The sequence below is a fragment of the Schistocerca gregaria genome, chromosome 8, assembly GCF_023897955.1.
Source record: "Schistocerca gregaria isolate iqSchGreg1 chromosome 8, iqSchGreg1.2, whole genome shotgun sequence".
NCBI classification, from domain to species: Eukaryota; Metazoa; Arthropoda; class Insecta; order Orthoptera; family Acrididae; genus Schistocerca; species Schistocerca gregaria.
The window spans coordinates 383,003,922-383,022,443 of NC_064927.1; the positions used below are offsets into that span (position 1 = coordinate 383,003,922).

The 18,522-nt window shown below is 35.6% G+C and overlaps 1 protein-coding gene across 1 annotated transcript in view; it reads right to left on the minus strand.

Moving 5' to 3' along the window:
- Window positions 1–18,522, minus strand: part of LOC126284820 (lysosome membrane protein 2-like) — a 202,698-nt gene that overhangs the window by 14,333 nt on the left and 169,843 nt on the right. Inside the window, exons 7-9 of the mRNA XM_049984030.1 lie at window positions 11,993–12,143; window positions 11,702–11,820; window positions 1,746–1,874 (exon numbers count right to left, since the gene is read on the minus strand). Coding sequence (XP_049839987.1) covers window positions 1,746–1,874; window positions 11,702–11,820; window positions 11,993–12,143 — 399 coding nt within the window. The remainder of the gene's footprint in view (window positions 1–1,745; window positions 1,875–11,701; window positions 11,821–11,992; window positions 12,144–18,522) is intronic.

Consider the following 18,522-nt stretch of genomic DNA (forward strand, 5'->3'; position numbering starts at 1 on the left):
ACAAATGTATATATTAGGCATGTTTTTGGGAAAAAGCTTTTGTTCTTTATGTTTTTAAGATTTGCACATCATTTTAAGATGATTCTTGTACTAACAAATTCCAATTAAGATTTTGCATAATTTTATTCAAACATTTGTAAATTAAACATAAATGCTGATTATATGGATACGTTAAGAACAAAACTGTCCACAATGTCTTAAGGAAACAGGGCATGTAATACTCTAGATGGTGAGCCATTTTTTTGCTGTGAATGTCCAGTTCTGTGGTCTATTGCTGCTGTACAAGGGGAGTAGGCCTTGCAGATTCACTGTCTCATTACTCTCTCTCATTATTGTGAACAATATGATCATGACACTGCACTCTACACATGTTCCTTACAGTTAGCTGCTAATATTGTCTAAGGGGTTAAAATATCTGCAACATATAGAGGTTTAAAGAGAACTCTGACATTTTAATAGCATGATGATGTTCATTTTGGATTATAAATGCAACAAGCATCTATATCTACAGTTACACATGTACACAAGTCACCACACAGTACATGTTAGAGGGTACCTTTAATCACTACTAGCCATTCCCTTTTCTGTTCTGCTTGTGAATGGAGAAAGGGAGAAACAACTGTCTATGTGCTTCTGTATTAGCCCCAATTTCTCTTATCTTCTTTTTGCTGTCTTTACACAGCAATAAAGTTAGTCTGCTGTTAGCTACAGATGCTAGTTATCTAAATTTTCCTCAATTGTGTTTCACAAAAAGAATGTCATTTTCCCTCCATGAATTCTCATTTGAGTTCACTGAGCATTTCTGCAATATTCACAAGTTGACTGAACATATCAAAAACAAATCTAGCAGCATGCCTCTGAATGGTTTCGATGTCTTCCTTTGATCTGATCCATTGGAGTTCCAAACACTCAGTTATGGGTTGCACCTGTGTTCCCTATTGGGGTTCCAAACACTCAAGTTATGATCAAGAATGGGTTGCACCTGTGTTCCATATGTGGTCTCCTTCATATATGAGCAACATTTTCCTATAACTTTCCCAGTAAATTGAAGTCAACCATTTGTCTTTTGTGCTATTGCCCTTATGGGATTGTTCCATTGTCTATTTCTTTGCCATGTTACATACTGAGAGTTAATTGAAGGGAGTGTGTCAAGCAGCACACCACCACAAACATTTCATCACAAGACAAGAAAGGACAATAAAAACCAGGAACAAGAGAGAACCGGTTCAGCCAAATGGCTACTGGGTCCAGTATTTAAGAAAAGGAATCTGTTAATACATAAGGCAAAAAGATCAGTCAGTCACTATACCAGGAGTATTAGTGAGACAGACACTTCTCCATTTGATCTTGATTCTGTAGTGCATTCACATTTGCTAAAAGCTTATTATTGTCCAGTCATAGTAAAAGTGAAAGTATTAGTAAGTTACCCTGAATACAACTGTAATGGAAGTACTAGTAATAACAGCAGTAGTTATTTCAGTGCTAGTGAACTGTAATTTGGAACAGTACAGAAAATACTGCAGTTAAAGGTAGTACTATACAGTGATTAATGTAGGAGAAGTTAACTGCTTTACTATAGAAGAAGACGACAAATGGCACAAATGAACAAAACTGATGCCAGAGAAAAATTGCACATCATATATAATTACTAGTTTTAGCAAAGTAGCTGTTTTAAACAAAAACATACAAATAACATAATACAATATTGTTAACGTATCTACTGAACAAGTGCAGATTTTACTTACCATTTCAATCCAAGCAATAGGTAAAATTGTTCTATCTTTGAAACATTTGACAGTCTGCATATAGGGTGTGGTCCTCACCATGATGTTGATCTGAATTCGTGACCAGCCAGCAAGAGGCACACCCAGTTTCTGCACAAATTTTGAACAGTATTGATAATTTTTATTCCCTTTTAATTAATTAATTAATTGACACACAATGTTCCATAAATACTGTTGTGGGGGAGAAAGTTCGGGAATGAGAAATTGATGGAGGCAGTCACAGTTGGCATTATTGTAAAGTATACTAATAACCAGTTACGTCTAGTGTTACCTACTTATATTGATGAGTATGAGAATTGTTTCTAGATCACTTCAACATGCACACACACATGCAATATACCACTCAGACAAATATATTAAAGCTACAAAAATAATCAATTACTGGTATTATAATGTAAATGGATAGATAAAAGAATCTACACACCAATTGGTGGCAGGGGAACGCACATACAAAAGCATATAACTTTTACAAGCTTTTGGAGCCAGTGGCTCCTTCTTCTGGTAGAAGAGTTGAAGGGGAAGGAAGAGGAGTGAAGGAAAAGGACTGGAGAGGTTTAGGGAAATGGGTACAGTTTAGAAAAGTCACACAGAACCTCAGGTAAGGGGAGACTTACCGGACAGGATGTGGAGGAAAGACTGATTGTTGGGGACTGCACTCAATGAGATTTGAAAACCTGAGAGCTTAAAGGTGGAAGACAGAGATTACTACTAAAACATCATGTAGGAGTTAATAAGAGTGAAAATCTAAGTGCATTGTATGTAACAGAGGTGGTAGGAGGGCCGGCAAAAAATAGACCAGTCAGAAAATGGAAAACAGTAAAAACTAAAATGGAATGAAGAAAGAAGTAGTTACAGCAAATAAGTGCTGAGTCAGAAGGAATTAATGTGAATTAAGGCCAGGTAGGTGGCGAGAACTAAGGACATGTTGTAGTGCTAGTTCCCACCTGCGGAGTTCTGAGAAAGTGTTGTCTGGGAAAAGAATGTAGATTGTGCTTGTGGTAGAACAGGCACTGAGGTCACGACTGTCATGTTGTAGAGCATGCTCTGCAACAGGATATTGTGTGTTGAAAGTATATACCCTCTGCCTATGCCCATTCATCCTGACTGATAATGGGGTGGTCAGTACCTCACCTCATATCTCTCAAACTTCAGAGGAATTCTCGTGGATACCTTTTGGACTAGCTGGAAGAAAGAATACCACAGAGACATGGTTAGCCAACAGCCTGGGGTTTGTTTCCAGAAAGAATTTTCATTTAGTAGTGAAGTGTGTACTGATTTAAAAATGCAGAGTGAAAATTTGTTCTGGAACCAATTTCCCAGGCTGGGGCTAAGCAACATCTCCACAATATCCTTTCTTTCATGAGTACTAGTCCTGTAAGGTATGCAGGAGTAGTGAAGTTTGGAAGGTAGGAGATGAGGTACAAAGATACGGGTTCAAATAAAGCTATGATGGAGTATCATGAGTCATGCTTAGATAGCTCAGTCAATGGAATACTTGTCTTGATAGGGGAAGGTCTCAGGTTCAAGTCCTAATTTGGGACACAGTTTTAATCTGTCAGAAAGTTTTGTAACATGGAATTGACTGACTCTCCTGTACTAGCACACTGTGGATGTATCCAGGGTAAGGTAACCCATCCAATTGCTGGAGTTAACAGTAAACAAACAGGAACACAAGACAAATGTGCACTGATCATTTAGTCAGTCATCTTCAGTGGAATGTTTATGTAAATACAACTTATGCCAATGGAGAAAAGGTAGAAATGTTACATACGTACTGGAATGTAAGTTAGCAGTACAGCAATGACTGGTATATATATATATTCATACTGCACACTGCTGCAGAATAATTTTTTTACCTTAACTGCATTTACCAAGAGGATCCTGCCATAGGGCAGTGTTGGGTGAATATATGCAAACTGTGATTGCATTCTGTCCACATGTTAACACAACGAGAGAAATTCTTAAGTACAAAGAATACAAAACTGAAGCCTATAAAGTTGATACACAGTGTTGCATTTAGTGTGCAGTGCATACTGATCTCGGTTTCTCATACCTGTAAGCCCATTTTATTTGTTTGTAACTGCAAAACAGTTGCTTTTTAAGATCAAGATTTAATTTACAAACTGTGCGCTAATGGCAGCCCTGCTCCACTATTATCTTCGTTTTGTGTGGTATTCTTTTACTTGAGCCCTTCACTAATATATTTATATCACCTGCAAACAAAACTGTTTTTTAAGAATCCTTTAATCTCCCATGGAAAGCATTAATTCAGGTAAAGAACAGAAATGAGCTAGGTACTAGACCTTTGGAGACTCCATATTTAATATTTCCTAATTTGATTTATTACTGTGATATCATTGGTTAATGTGTCCTACTCTTTTCCACTCTTTATAAACACTATCTGATCAAAAGTATCTGGACACTTGGCTGAAAATGACTTACAAGTTCGTGGCACCCTCCATCGATAATGCAGGAGTTCAGTATGGTGTTGGCCCACCCTTAGCCTTGATGACAGCTTCCACTCTCACAGGCATATGTTCAATCAGGTGCTGGAAGTTTACCTGGGGAATGGCAGCTCATTCTTCACAGGGTGCTGCACGGAGGTGAGGAATAAATGTTGGTCAGAGAGACCTGGCATGGAGTTGGTGTTCCAAAATATCCCAAAGGTGTTCTATAGGATTCAGGTCAGGGCTCTGTGCAGGCCAGTCCATTACAGGGATGTTATTGTCATGTAAAAACTCAGCCACAGGCCATGTATTATAAACTGATCCCCAGTCATGTGGAAAGATGCAATTGCCATCCCTGAACTGCTCTTCAAGCAAGAAGGTGCTTAAAACATCAATGTAGGCCTGTGCTATGATAGCGCCATGCAAAACAACAAGGGGCACAAGCCCCCTCAATGAAAAATACGACCACACCATAACACCATCAGCTCCAAATTTTATTGTTGGCACTACACATGCTGGCAGATGACATTCACCGGGCATTCACTATACCCCACCCTACCATCGGATCGCCACATTGTGTACCGTGATTCGTTACTCCACACAATGTTTTTACACTGTTAAATTGTCCAGTGCTTATGATCCTTACACCAAGTGAGGTATTTTTTGTCATTTATTGGTGTGATGTGGCTTGTGAGCAACTGCTCGACCATGAAATCCAAGTTTTCTCCCCTCCCACCTAACTGTCATAATACTTGAAGTGGATCCTGATGCAGTTTGGAATTCCTGTGAAATGGTCTGGATAGATGTCTGCCTATTACACATTATGACCCTCTTCAACTGTAGGGGTCTCTGTCAGTCAACAGGAGAGGTCAGTCTGTGTGCTTTTGTGCTGTATGTGTCCTTTCATATTTCCACTTTACTATCATATCAGAAACAGTGGACCTAGCTGTGTTTAGGAGTGTGGAAATCTTGCATACAGGCATATGACACAAGTGCTACCCAATCACTTGACTATGTTCAAAGTTCGTGAGTTCTGTGGAACACCCCATTCTGCTCCCTCATGATGCCTATTGACTACTGAGGTTGCTGATATGGAGTACCTGGCAGTAGGTGGCAGCACAATGCACTTACTACGAAAAACATATGTTTTTGGGAGTGTCCAGATACTTTTGATCACATAATGTATGGCTATCCCTGCAAGAGGGGTGCATTTAACATCATAACAAATTAATTTAACTAGTACAAGTTTATGATCAAACTTTTTTCAAAGTTAGTAAAATGTGAAGACTGTTATGTATCTTGTTAAACTCTATGAGAACTTAAAGTATGAGAACAGAAACTGTTTTCCCTGCTGAGTATACTTTATGGAAGCCAAACAGAGCAGAAGTTAAATATGTCATCATTAGAAAAGTGTTATGGACTACTACCTTAAAATTTTTTGAAAGCATGGGAAGGAGAAATGTACATTTATAATCAGACATCACTTGCTTACGTTCAGTTTTACAAACATGTGTTGATGTTGTATATTGGAATATATCAAGGAAAATGCATCTCATCAAATTATTACAAAAGTAACTCAAAAGGGATGTTACCAAGTCAGCAATGAATTAAATTCTTTGTTGAAATAGCAATGTAGGCAGAACAGTTACTGTTTTCCAGTGATCTAATGATTTTTGTGGTTTCTTTAATAGTGAAGTTGACAAAATTAAGTCTGTTGGTGGTGTATTGAAGGCCTGTCAGTGTAAATGTAATGGATCTGCTTTCAGTGGTCAAGTTTTCCTTGTGTTTTCAGCTATTGTTAGAGAAATTTAATTGAATTTAGTGACTAATAATTTGAATTTAACATCACCTGCATGGCAGCTTTTGTTATCAAGAAGTTGAACTTCATTTAACTTTACAAGTTTATTTATCAGTATATCATAAATAATTATGTTACAATGTGAGAAGGTGAAGAATTGTGTAATATTGCTTGTTGTATTAATTAAAGACCAGACTGGAACTAGTTCTCTATGTTAAATGAAGGTTTCTCTTCCTGATACATCATACTTTTGTCACAAGTGTTGCCTGCCCTTCCCCTCAGCTTCCATTGTAGTTGTTCTAATCAACTGTAGAGGAAAAGAGGAAATTATCAAAATTTTCATCTGAAGTGTTCCCATGGCAAACTTCTTTCCACTGTTCAAACAGTAGATTCTCTCTGTAGTGTGTGACTTAGTAATTATTATTCTACAAAACTTTCCTGTTCATTTCTAAGTTGAATTTGATTGATATTGTTGGTTTTTGGCTGCCGTTTGACAATACTGCTCAGGTAAAACATTTATTACTTCATAAAATGTAATTGGATTTAGAAATAAATTATTAATTTTTGCTAAATTTTTTCCTTGCACTCTCACTGGAACTCTTAGAATGAGGATAAATCAAAGCTAGACATAATGTAAGGGGTTGGAAGCACTTATAAAAGTACAAGCTTTCTGAGCCTGTGGCTCCTTCTTATGGCAGAAGGATTGGAGGGAAACAAAGTGGGATGAAGGAAAAGGTCTGTCAAGGTACAAGAAATGGGGATACTTATGCAAAAGTCACCCAGAACTCTGGAGTTCTTTATCTCCATTCCTTTTTCTTCCCTTCAACCTTTCTTCCAGAAGAAGGAATCACTGGCTCGGAAAGCTTACACACATTTACTTCAGCTTTATGTATTTTTTCTACTGCCACCACTTGGTGACTACATTTTTTATCTATCCAATTATGTCATGTTTTCAAAAATTGATTATTCTCATACATATAAAAGGTGGACATCAGTAACTGTAGGTGCCTTGGTCAGGACTTTTTGAGATGAAATCAGTTTTGAAAACAGATCACACAATATGTTCTCAGTTTTTGTGAAATATCTTTAACAGGATGATGAAGTTGACAACATTTTCTGTTTGGTTACTTTAGACTGTTATAACTGGTATCTCATGTGCTGTATCATGTATGTTTATTTTAAAAATTTTATTAATGTTTATGAACTGAATCTCCTTATGTTGAACTGTAGTGAAATAGGCATGCAAGCGACGGTTCAAAGCCAGTGAGCAGGTGTGACAGACAGATGAAAGTGCAGAGTGTCTCAAACAGTGAAAGATGATACAGTGATGTAGATATTCATTAGTGCAATGAATTCCCTGGCAGGAAAATTATTCTTATGAATTAAATGTAAATATGTGTACTGAGCTGTTAAATTTTAATCATGATGATGTGAAGCTTTGTAATAGAAATATGTGGACTGAATTTCAGAAAATTTATGTACATTATTGGCTGTCATGAGAAAATAACTGCTAATTTGATGAAATTGCTAAGACATAGTAAACCTGAAGTCAAATGTAGCTCTTTATGTATCATTAAATGAAGACTGAAGTTATATTCAATCAAAAAAAGTTCATGATGATAATTATTTTGTCCATTTCACCTGGTTGTATTCGATACTGTGATCTTACAGCAGAAACAGGGATTTAGATGCTCTTATTAGGTGGAATTACCTGCAAATAATTGTGTGGTCTGAAGTTAAATGCTCCATTAGAAAATTTTAAAAGTTCCTCGTCACTCAGTTCCAAATGCCTACAGAGCAGTTCATTCTTACACTGTGATGATCCTCACAGTTTCATGCATGCCATATGAACAATTATCATAAAAGAAAAGAAATAACAGAATTTTACAGATATTGCTGCAGTTCCAGAGAGGAAAAGTAGGCTGATTGATATACCACAAGTTAGTGATGGTCAGTTTGTGTATGTGAAAGTGTGGTGATTAGATTACTTATTCAGTCTGCTGTTTTCCTTGGTGATCAAAGATAGGAAATAAATGTGTAATTACTGGTGTGTAGTGAGTGATTGAATCTATACAGTTTACATTAATCCTTTAGATGACTTACTTTGCTGATATAGACTTTATTGGTCTACATACACGGATGTCAAAAGTTATCTGAAAAAAATATTTAACCTCTGCTACATCAGATATGTAATTAAAGGATGAAAAATCCATGTCTTTTGCTGCAAAACAGGATGAAGAATTGTCAATGATCATCAGCTGCATCAACATTTCTCACTTCAAAACACTTAAGATAATGTAAAATCTCAGTTAATTGTTTCAGAATAGTGGAATTTTGTGACTGAAATACTTTGTGTCAGTTCTTCCAAGTATATATGAAGCAGAAGGATTACACCATAAAGTTTTTAGTGACTGAGAAATCATTATATTTTATAAACAAGATGTGATGGAAATTCAAGAAATGGAAATGTTTCATCATATAATTGCCAAAGATATCAGGGCCTTTAGTTTTTCAGACATGGATCAGGACACTTGTGAAAAATAGATGAGGATACCTGTTAGCAAAACTATGGAACTATAAGAATAGAAAGCCTCTAGATATTCCCCTGAAAGAGGGAGAAGTGCAAAACTCAAGAAGAATGCAAAAAAGCTCAAATGAAGAATACAGTGCAATTTAGCACTTATTGCAAGAGGCAAATTGATTTCTAGAAACAGCTGTAGAAATTTATACATAAAAATGTATGATTAGGTTGCATGACATCACTGGATATGTCTCAGTATAACATATCAAACTCAAAATTGACATAAAATGTAAATCTAGTACCCATAAGGATTTAACAGGTGTTGTTATGCTGTCCTCATTAAATGAAAGGATCACATCATTGTGCAATTTAACAGCAAATTTATTTCAATATTCCCTCAGCAAGTAATCACAGAAATGATGACAGATCTTACCATGCCATTTTCTTATTTGTTATTTGCACTTAGCTGAATTCCATACTATTGTATTCCCTGAATTATTTCACAAACTAGCATCTGAGGCAAAAGACATTATAACATTCAACTGAGCACAACAATTTGATGTGGTAGGAGGCTATCCATAAGTTGTTTAGCTCAAAGCAGGAAATAAGCATCTCTTTGAAATGTTCTTCTTCAGTAGTGCTACAGCCCTTGGTGAGCCTTGGCTTCTTCAACACTCCTCAGTTATTTGCTGCTCTTTTCCACCCCCAGACTCCCATATTGGTGACATCCATTATTATCTCGTCGATCCATCTTCTTCTAGGTCTCCCTTTTCACCTAACTGAATGGATTATACCTTTCATCATTTTCTTGGAAATTCTATCCTCTGGCATTCTCTCCAAGTGTCCTAGCCATCGTATTTGCTGTGATTTCACAAATTTTACTATGGCCCTGCCTTGTATTAACTCTTGTAATTCGGCATTGTAGTGTATTCTCCAGGCTTCTTCCTCCCTTATTGGCTCATAGATTTTGTGTAGTATTTTCTGCTCAATGCTTCTTAGTGCATTTTTATCATGTTCTGTCAACGTCCATACCTCTGAGCTATATGTGATTACTGGGCGGACTAAGAAATTATATATTAGCAGTTTAGTTTTTCTTGTAACAAGGCTATTTTTGAAAAGCTGCATATTTGCAAAGTAAGCTCTGTTTCCTGCTTGTATTCTTTCCCTTATAGCCTTTCCAATACTGTTATCATTTGTTATTAGGGCTCCCAAGTAGTTAAAAGAGGACACTCCTTTGAAATGTTGCCTTACAATAAGTCCTTACCTTGACGGAATACAAATGCAGATGACAACAAAAAGGTTATTCACAGTTAGTTTTAATGCTCCATGTTAGCTCTTTTGAGTTCAAAGTTTAGTGTTGGATAAAGATTTAATTTTGGGATGCGCACTGGGGTGTAGTCAAACTAATATATGTCTCATTCTGTTCCCCAATAAGGCTATGTGGTGACGACTAGAAAGATAGCCCATGTTGAGTCTGACAGGGTAACAGAAAGACAGTTGTTAAGAAGCCGCGGTGCTGTTTCCAAATACCAGGGGGAACATTCTGAGTCCTAGCCCTGTATGTAACTTTACTTGTAGATAAAAATTCATTTAAGAAAATTCATGCACTTTTGTTCAGTGCTGAAGGATGTAAATTAACATAAATATATTTGAGAAACCTTTATTATGAACAATAGTCACAGGGTGTGAAATACTAAATGGGATAAGTTAATGACTGTTTTACTCAATGGTGATCAGATAATAAAGATAATAAAGAACTATTCATGAACTCAATGTGATGGTGTGGAGTACAATTGGAGTATTTAGATCAGGAAGGTTTAAGTTCTTTAATTTTAATGGCCCACAATCTGTTAGGTGTACAAAAAGGAAATGGCAAATTGTTTCAACTTCCTACAATAAATTTTCTCTTTCTAAGAAGAAAACAACATTAGGAATGAATTGAGAAGATTCAGTTACATTAACCGTACACTTTACAAGAATTTAAAAAATAAAGTAAGATGAGAGACAGAGAAATTTTGTAAATCTTGCTGTTACTGAGATCATATACAGGACAATAGATCTATATGCATATAAATGACACTTGTATTCTCAGAAAGGTATGTTCATATTAGACAAAGTGATGAAGACTATTAGGCTGACGAAGGAAAGGTGGAAAGACCAAACATATCAGTAAGAAGAAGAATTAAAAAATTAGAAGAATAAGAGTATATGAAGAATATCTTGATTACAATGAGGAGATTTGTATGTTTCTTGCACAGGAAAGATTAGCAAAGATTTCTTCTGATTGCAAGTGGGCAATAGTCAATGGTAGTTTGTTATAGGCTACTCATACATTTATTCAAACACTGTGTTATTAAAATTGCATAATGAAGGATGTGTAGTGATTCAAGTTGTGTACTAATAGGTAAAAGCAGCAATCATGAACTGAGGAAGATCATTATTAAATGCTGAAGTAAAACAACTGAAATGAAACAAGAAAAATGCTAAAAATTGTACATAAAAACAACTCTAATGACTTATAAGTCAACAAAGATAATTAATTCTATATTATTATTATTATTATTATTATTATTATTATTATTATTATTTTGTTGGGGCCCTGTGTCAGAGGAGGCCTACTGGATCGGATCTTATCACATCCAGTAAGTCTCCCCTGGCCCAGATTCTGGGTTACTTTTCCATAACCCTCCCCATTTCCTAAACCTTGACAGTCCTCTTCTTTTATTCCTCTTCATTCCCCTTCAACCTCGTCTGTCGTAAGAAGGAGTCACAGGCTCCAAAAGCTTGCATTTTTATATGTGCTTTCTCCTGGCACTCTTTGATGAGTAGATTTTTTTATCTATTCAATTATGTTACATAACAACTTAGTTTGGCATCATAATGATTACATAAGTGATTCTAAATGTGTGAATTTTGTCTAAAGTGGAGAGGATGCAGACATATAAACATGATGCATATACTCAGCAATAAAAATTTAGTATATTACTATTGAACTTAATACCTGTGTTGACAGTGTACAGGTATGATACTGTATTTACACACTGACCACCCTTGTATTTAGTAACAAATAATTTTTTAATGGAAAATGCTCTGTGCTATTTAAAATACTAGAGTTCTTTACATTTTTGGTTTATAAAACATTAAAACTTACTGGATATATATCAACATATGAGTCATGCAGTGTCTCATTAGGTGTTAGACCATCCACGGCATTTATTAGGCTTGGATCCCCTAGGTAAAAATGGGGGAATGACAAGAAGATAGGTGCACCTGAAACATTTTCAATTAAAGTTGATTTACAGTTTACTCTTCATTTCACACAATGCATCTAGTGATAAATGCTGGTATAATTCATTATTATCAAGCTTTAAATTAAACACTTATTATGAAAGGGTTATTTGTTATGAAGATTATTGCAAAAAATGTAGTGTAATGTTCTTACCAAAAGTACATGCTGAAGTATTAAATACTCCTGATGGAGGACAAAAATCAGCATCTGGATGACAGAAGCAAGCATTCTCTGGATTTTGATATGCTGAATCAAACACATTTCTTGGAAACTGGAAGCGGAGTGTTGGAATGTTACCAGCCACCTTGAAACAAATATAAAAAAAACATTATCATTGCTTTTGACAGTACTGATCATGAGTTAGAGCTTCTCTTCAATACTTTCAATGGTGTACATGAAAAAATTTCCTTCACAAAAGAACTTCAGAATGAAAAAGGTGAACTTAACTTCCTTGATTTAACAATTTCTATATAGAAAAGTTCCTTCAATTTCAATATCTTCCATAAGGAAATGTATTCAGATAATGTCATCCCTGCTGACTCAACTCATCCAAAAGCTCATAAACTGGTGTTTTTTCATTCTGCCATTCACCGTATGGTAACTACTCCTTTATCATCTGCTGATCAACAAAAAGAATTGAATGTCATGAAAGCGATTGCAGCTAATAATGGGTACAATCAGAATATGATTGATTACCTGTTCAGTAAAACTTCCCAAAACTGTTCGACTTTAAGCAACAACCTCCCCACTGATAGCAAAGAAGGTAAAAAATTTATTTCCATTTCTTTCTTGGGTAATATATTGTATAGGATAAAATGTCGTCTAAGGAAAAAAAATATAACTGTAACATCTCCTTCTCTACAGATAACAGTTTAAAAAGAAATCTTGTACATTCAGTAGAGATTGCCAGCGATTGGTTTTCCAATTCAGGTGTTTACAAACTAACCTGTAATAACTGTCCTTCATGTTATATTGGTCAAACAGGCAGAGCTGTGAAAACAAGATATAAAGAACACCTATTAGGTAAAAAAGGAGCAAATATACACAGCTCTACTTTTGCTGAACACCTCTTGATAGCCGGTCATATGCCTAAACAGTTAGAAGACACTGTTATCCTACATAGAGAAGTCAAAGGGCGTAGATTAGATCTGTGGGAAGAATTACAAATTTTCAAACATTTAGAGCTCAAGGACGGTAATATACTGAACGACCAGTTGAACCTTGCTTGTAGACAGTTTTTCGAACGCTTTAAACCTGTACTGTTTATGGTATAACATTAATGGTGGTAACCTTAGTGGTCTATTTCCTCAGGAAGCTATGATGCACCTTTAATGCTTTAAGCTCACTACCCTTTATGTAATGTGGTTTTCTCACAATGTATGGTTGCCACTACATCAGCCCTTATGTAATTTTGTCTGGCTTTAAAACGTTGGTTCCCTGCGAATGTGTATTAATGGGATTGTGTACCAGGGTTCATAATTCTGTCTTAAGAGCTATTATTGCCAATTTAAAAGTTCTGACATATATACTGTTTGTGGGCTTCACTAATATAGTAATGTGGCTGTATATTCAAGAGCGCATAGTTCTCTTGGCGTAAGCGCCACCTGCCTTTTCGATGTATAACTACATTAATTGTACCAAGGCTCCCATACTGTTATAATGAGAGTGTTAAACGCCATCCTCCTTTATATTGTTACTTTATCTAAGGACGTTATTAATACTGATAATTTACACGTTGCTTTTGTACACCAATTGGCACACGGTTGGCGCCGTGAGCGCCACCTGCCATGGTCGCAGAGTAACTACGCTCGCCGATTACACTCAGTTGGTTGTGAGCTCTGCAAGATCCATGTACTAATTTACATTTACGTGACAAACCCTAATTCTAGGGCTATATTTCAATTTTGACAAATGGATCTATGCCGACATTTGTAAAAACGGTAATGGTACATTAGTCCTTACTAATGTAAAATTGTAAGTATGAGTCATCGTTCTCATATTTCTGTAATGCAAGAGCTCTCTAATTCGTGTTAAAATCTATTCTTGACTTAAGTTTCATTCTTTTCTAACGTAAGCTATGATGTTCATTGTCCTCAGGCCACCTTCTGAATAAGACAAATTTAGATTTGTCGAAACCTAGGTAAAGAAGTCTTTATCCATTGCAACTGGTTGGCTGTTTATAATTTTATTACGTAGAACCATTGCTGTTGTGCAGCTATGTTTAAAATACTGAAATAATGGAGACTTCTAAAAAATTAAATACATTAAAGATAAAACTTGGGAGTCTCAGTTCTGTGTAGTATTAATACCAATATTATTTCCAGAATGCTAGAGGTCAAATAGTTCATTCTGTAAGTTTCATTTCTTTTATGAAGCTAGGATCTCAAAACTTATTGATGTAATTTGTGATGAATTGTACAGTATATTACTGAGTGATTTCATGCAGTAAGCTACTACAGTCTGCAACAGCATTTATGGCTCCTTGGCTAGGGATGCACAGCAGATAGCAATGAAGCTAGCCAACCAGTGCTCAACATATTTCCATGTTCCATACTGTGAAAACTTCCATCATATTTGAGGACTCTGTCACGTTTTATCTGTGCAAAACTATAACTGACTCATTTCTGTAATATTTTGTATGCTCTATGAGTGTTCTGAAAATGGCTGAAGCACTTAGAAGGCATCAAATGTTTAAAAAACATGTACCTTATTTTTAAAGTATTCATTTTTGGAACATGAAGTAAAATCAGGCAAGTCGGTCCACAACATTGTGAAGGTGTAGGAATGTAATGCAGTTTCTGTCTATATACTTTCCGGCAGTCACTGGCTATAATACCTAAAGAAAGAGTGGCACAAAGAAATCAGATAGTGCCACAAAATATTAGACTGTCTTAAGTCTATTACCTCCATGGCTGCTTTTTGCCTCTAATCACAAGACATCTTTCTTTTTTGCTGATCTTAAACAATCTCTTTGACCATTTCTCATAAATTATAGCACCCATTTGACTTTTAAAACATTTTTTGTTCATAATTATTTGATTTATGTGGAACAGGTAAAATTGGGAGAAAATTATTATAAACTGAAGAATAATATAGACTAAGTGAAGAGGCAAGTATCTGTTGTAAAAATCATATAAACATTATTAATAGCCCTTTCTGCTGAGGATTTTCCTGTCTTTTGTCCCTTATCTATGGCAGCAGGTAATACTATTGCACAATGTCAAGTACCTAATGCTTTCTTATTTCCAGTCTGCGGGAAGTTGGGAGAAGACACTAAACATGTTCTTTAGATTTTCAAAATGAGGAAACTGCATGCCCCTAAGAAACACATTTTTAGTTGAATAATAAGTTTCTTTTCAAAAATTGGACTCTTGGTTTAAGAAGATAGGAATTTAGCATGTCCATTTGGAAACACTTTCAGTATTATTCTGAGATGTTGTTTGAAACACATGAAATTCAGGTTATGTGATTACATATAAATATTTTATGATCATTTCTGCCTTTGTTCATTGGTAAATAAATTTTTACACAAGGAACATTGGAAATTTTAGGGTATTCTAATACTTTTGGTGGTAACAAACGTCACTGATTTCTCTGGGTTTTTGACTAGATTAATCAAGGCAGCATGTCTTGTTTGACAATCTGTTCATGTGGGAAGGATTTCAGGGAGTCATTACAATGTTTTGTTAAGCAGTTAATGTGTAGTGTGAAAAGCAATAGATCTGTTCCTCTGTCTTGAGGTATAAGTTGCATTGTGTCTGCATCTAAAGGCACCTGAAAACTGAGCTCTTCTAGCACATCCATAATCTACAATATTCACTGGTTACATTGCCTAAATGCATCTAAAGGGTTTCTCTAGAAATATCATGATATTTAGTGCAGTAATAACTTATTATTGTTTATGTTTATTTTTGAGAATACTTTTGAAGAACATGTAGAGGCTATCATAACTTTTGCTAACAGATTTCAACATAGACACTGTTTGTGGAGTAATAAACTTCTAAAAGTTGTTGTGTTTCTGTCCACATTTTGCAGTTTTGTATTTGTATGACCATAGCAAGAACTTTCACCACTCATTTATGCAAGTAATATAAATATTAAACTACCATTTTTGTATGGTCCCAGAACAAAAAAGGCTTTCACATAAGAATTGAACTTTGCAATATGTTTAAGGTATGGGGATTCATTTCATCAGATATTGGTCTCTTCATTTAATGTTGTGGCATGAAATAAGTAAGTTTCATTTCTCATTTTTTTGTGCAAAAATTCAAATAAATCATTGCAGATTTACTTTTGGAATAAATTATCAACTATAATTATTATTATATATATATTGTTATGAATAAATAACGAATTATACATATGATCTTGTCCTGTCACATAAAAAACCAATGATTGGTAAAGTTGTTATTTACCTTTTCAATTACATTACAAACTGAGGAGATTTAACAACAGTTATTTCATTTAAAAAATTAATTTTCTTAATTTCCTGTTATTGTAACAAATGTACAAAAATCTTAAAAGCAATAGGTGTTATTTTATATTAACTCAAATAAATCCTTGTATTTTCTTTTTGTATAAAAGATGTCTTTGACTTGACATCAAGTGTTTTGATAGGACCTGTTATTGTAAAATAGTGACTAGTTGACTGACCTGAATGGTGAAGGTTCTCATATGGAAAGCGGTATGTGCATTTTCAATGATGGAAAATGATGTGAACAGTTTAAAAACTGAATAACCATAAGAAATTTTTACTCTGAAGTTAGATCCGATTTATCAAAAATAAATAAATAAATAAATAAATAAAACTGATGTACATGAAATTTGAAACATAGGTTTCAGTCCAGTAATTATCTGCAGTTAATGGATTGACTACATTCAGCAGTGAATGACTGGATTGAAACATATATTTAAGTATAGAAAATATACATCTCCTGCTATCAAAAAACTTTAAAACATAAGGCAAATATATTCATAAATTTTCTTGAGTAGACAGCCATTACAGTTAGTCTCTATATAACATTTATCTTGTTAAACAATGAAACTGGGATCATAACAACTTTGCGGTAGCCACACTAGGCTCTATTGCACCAGTCTACCATTGAGGAAACCATTTTTTAAGTATATTTTAAGTTTCCAAAGAGAAATACGATGCTATGCTATTCTGTCAGAAAACATTATAGCCATGTTCCCCTCAGTGAGTGAGGAAATTTAATAGCTGCAGCATGTCTAAATAAAGCTCTTTTTTTGTTAATTAGAAGTGACATATAATAAATTTTAAAGCACTGCTAACAATTTGGGAGACTCAGGGACAAATTCAGCAATCTAGTTTGCTTGCTTTGAATAACAAATGTCACACTTTTCAGACTTCTGCCTCTAAATATCCCTGTAATAGAAGTTCAGTATATTTCCTTATTCCATTTTCAAATGGTAGCATTCACTTTATGCGTGTTCTGCAGCATTTTTCTGAAATTACAAAAACTGCTCTGAAGAAGTAAGATATTTTCAAATGTCATGCATCTAGAAACAAGTGTGCTATTCAAATTCAAAGGCATTACAGTCAATAAAATCATGTCAGAACTGTATATAATAATCTATGTGTTATATTATCACTCTGCTACATTAAATCATTTTAAAAACATGGGTTATCAAAAACAAGTTACAAGTTAAAAACATTTTGAAATAGAAGCTATTTGCATCTAACGTCAATTTCCATTTTCAAGGCAGGACATAAAGGAACCCAGATCAGTGGTAAGGATAACTTCTGCTCAAGGTACATTAAGAGCCAAAGAAACTGGTACATCTGCCCAATATCATGTAGGGCCCCCACGAGCACGCAGAAGTGCCGTAACATGACATGACATGGACCCCAAATAATGTCTGAAGTAGTGTTGGAGGGAACTGACACCATGAATCCTGGAGGGCTACCCATAAATCCGTAAGAGTATGAGGGGGTGGAGATCTCCTCTGAACATTACATTGCAAGGCATCCCAGATATGATCAAGAATGTTTATGTCTGGGGAGTTTGGTGGGCAGCGGAAATGTTTCAACTCAGAACAGTGTTCCTGGAGCCGCTCTGTAGCAATTCTGGATTTGTGGGAAGTCGCATTGTCCTGCTGCAGTTGCCCAAGTCTGTCATGAATGCCCAATGAACATAGTTGGATGCAAGTGAGCAGATAGGGTGCTTAAGTGTGTGTCACTTGTGAGTGTTGTTTTTACATATATCAGGGGTCTCGTATCACTCCAACTGCACATGCCAAACACCATTACACAGACTCCAACAGCTTGAACAGTTCCTGTTGACATATCGTGTCCATGGATTCATGAGGTTGCCTCCATACCCATACACGTCGATCATTTCAATATAATTTGAATCAAGACTCGTCTGACCATGCAACATGCCTCGAGTCATCAACAGTCCAATGTCGGTATTGACAGGCCCAGGTGAGTCATAAAGGGTACACGAGTGTGCCTTCAACTCCAAAAGCCAATATCGCTGACGTTTCATTGAATGGCCCAGCATTCAAATCTGTGGCAATTTGGACTTATGTTCCAGCCTGGAACCGCACTGCTGCTACGGTTGCAGGTTCGAATCCTGCCTCGGGCATGGACGTGTGTGATATCCTTAGGTTAGTTAGGTTTAAGTAGTTCTAAGTCTAGGGGACTGATGACCTCAGATGTT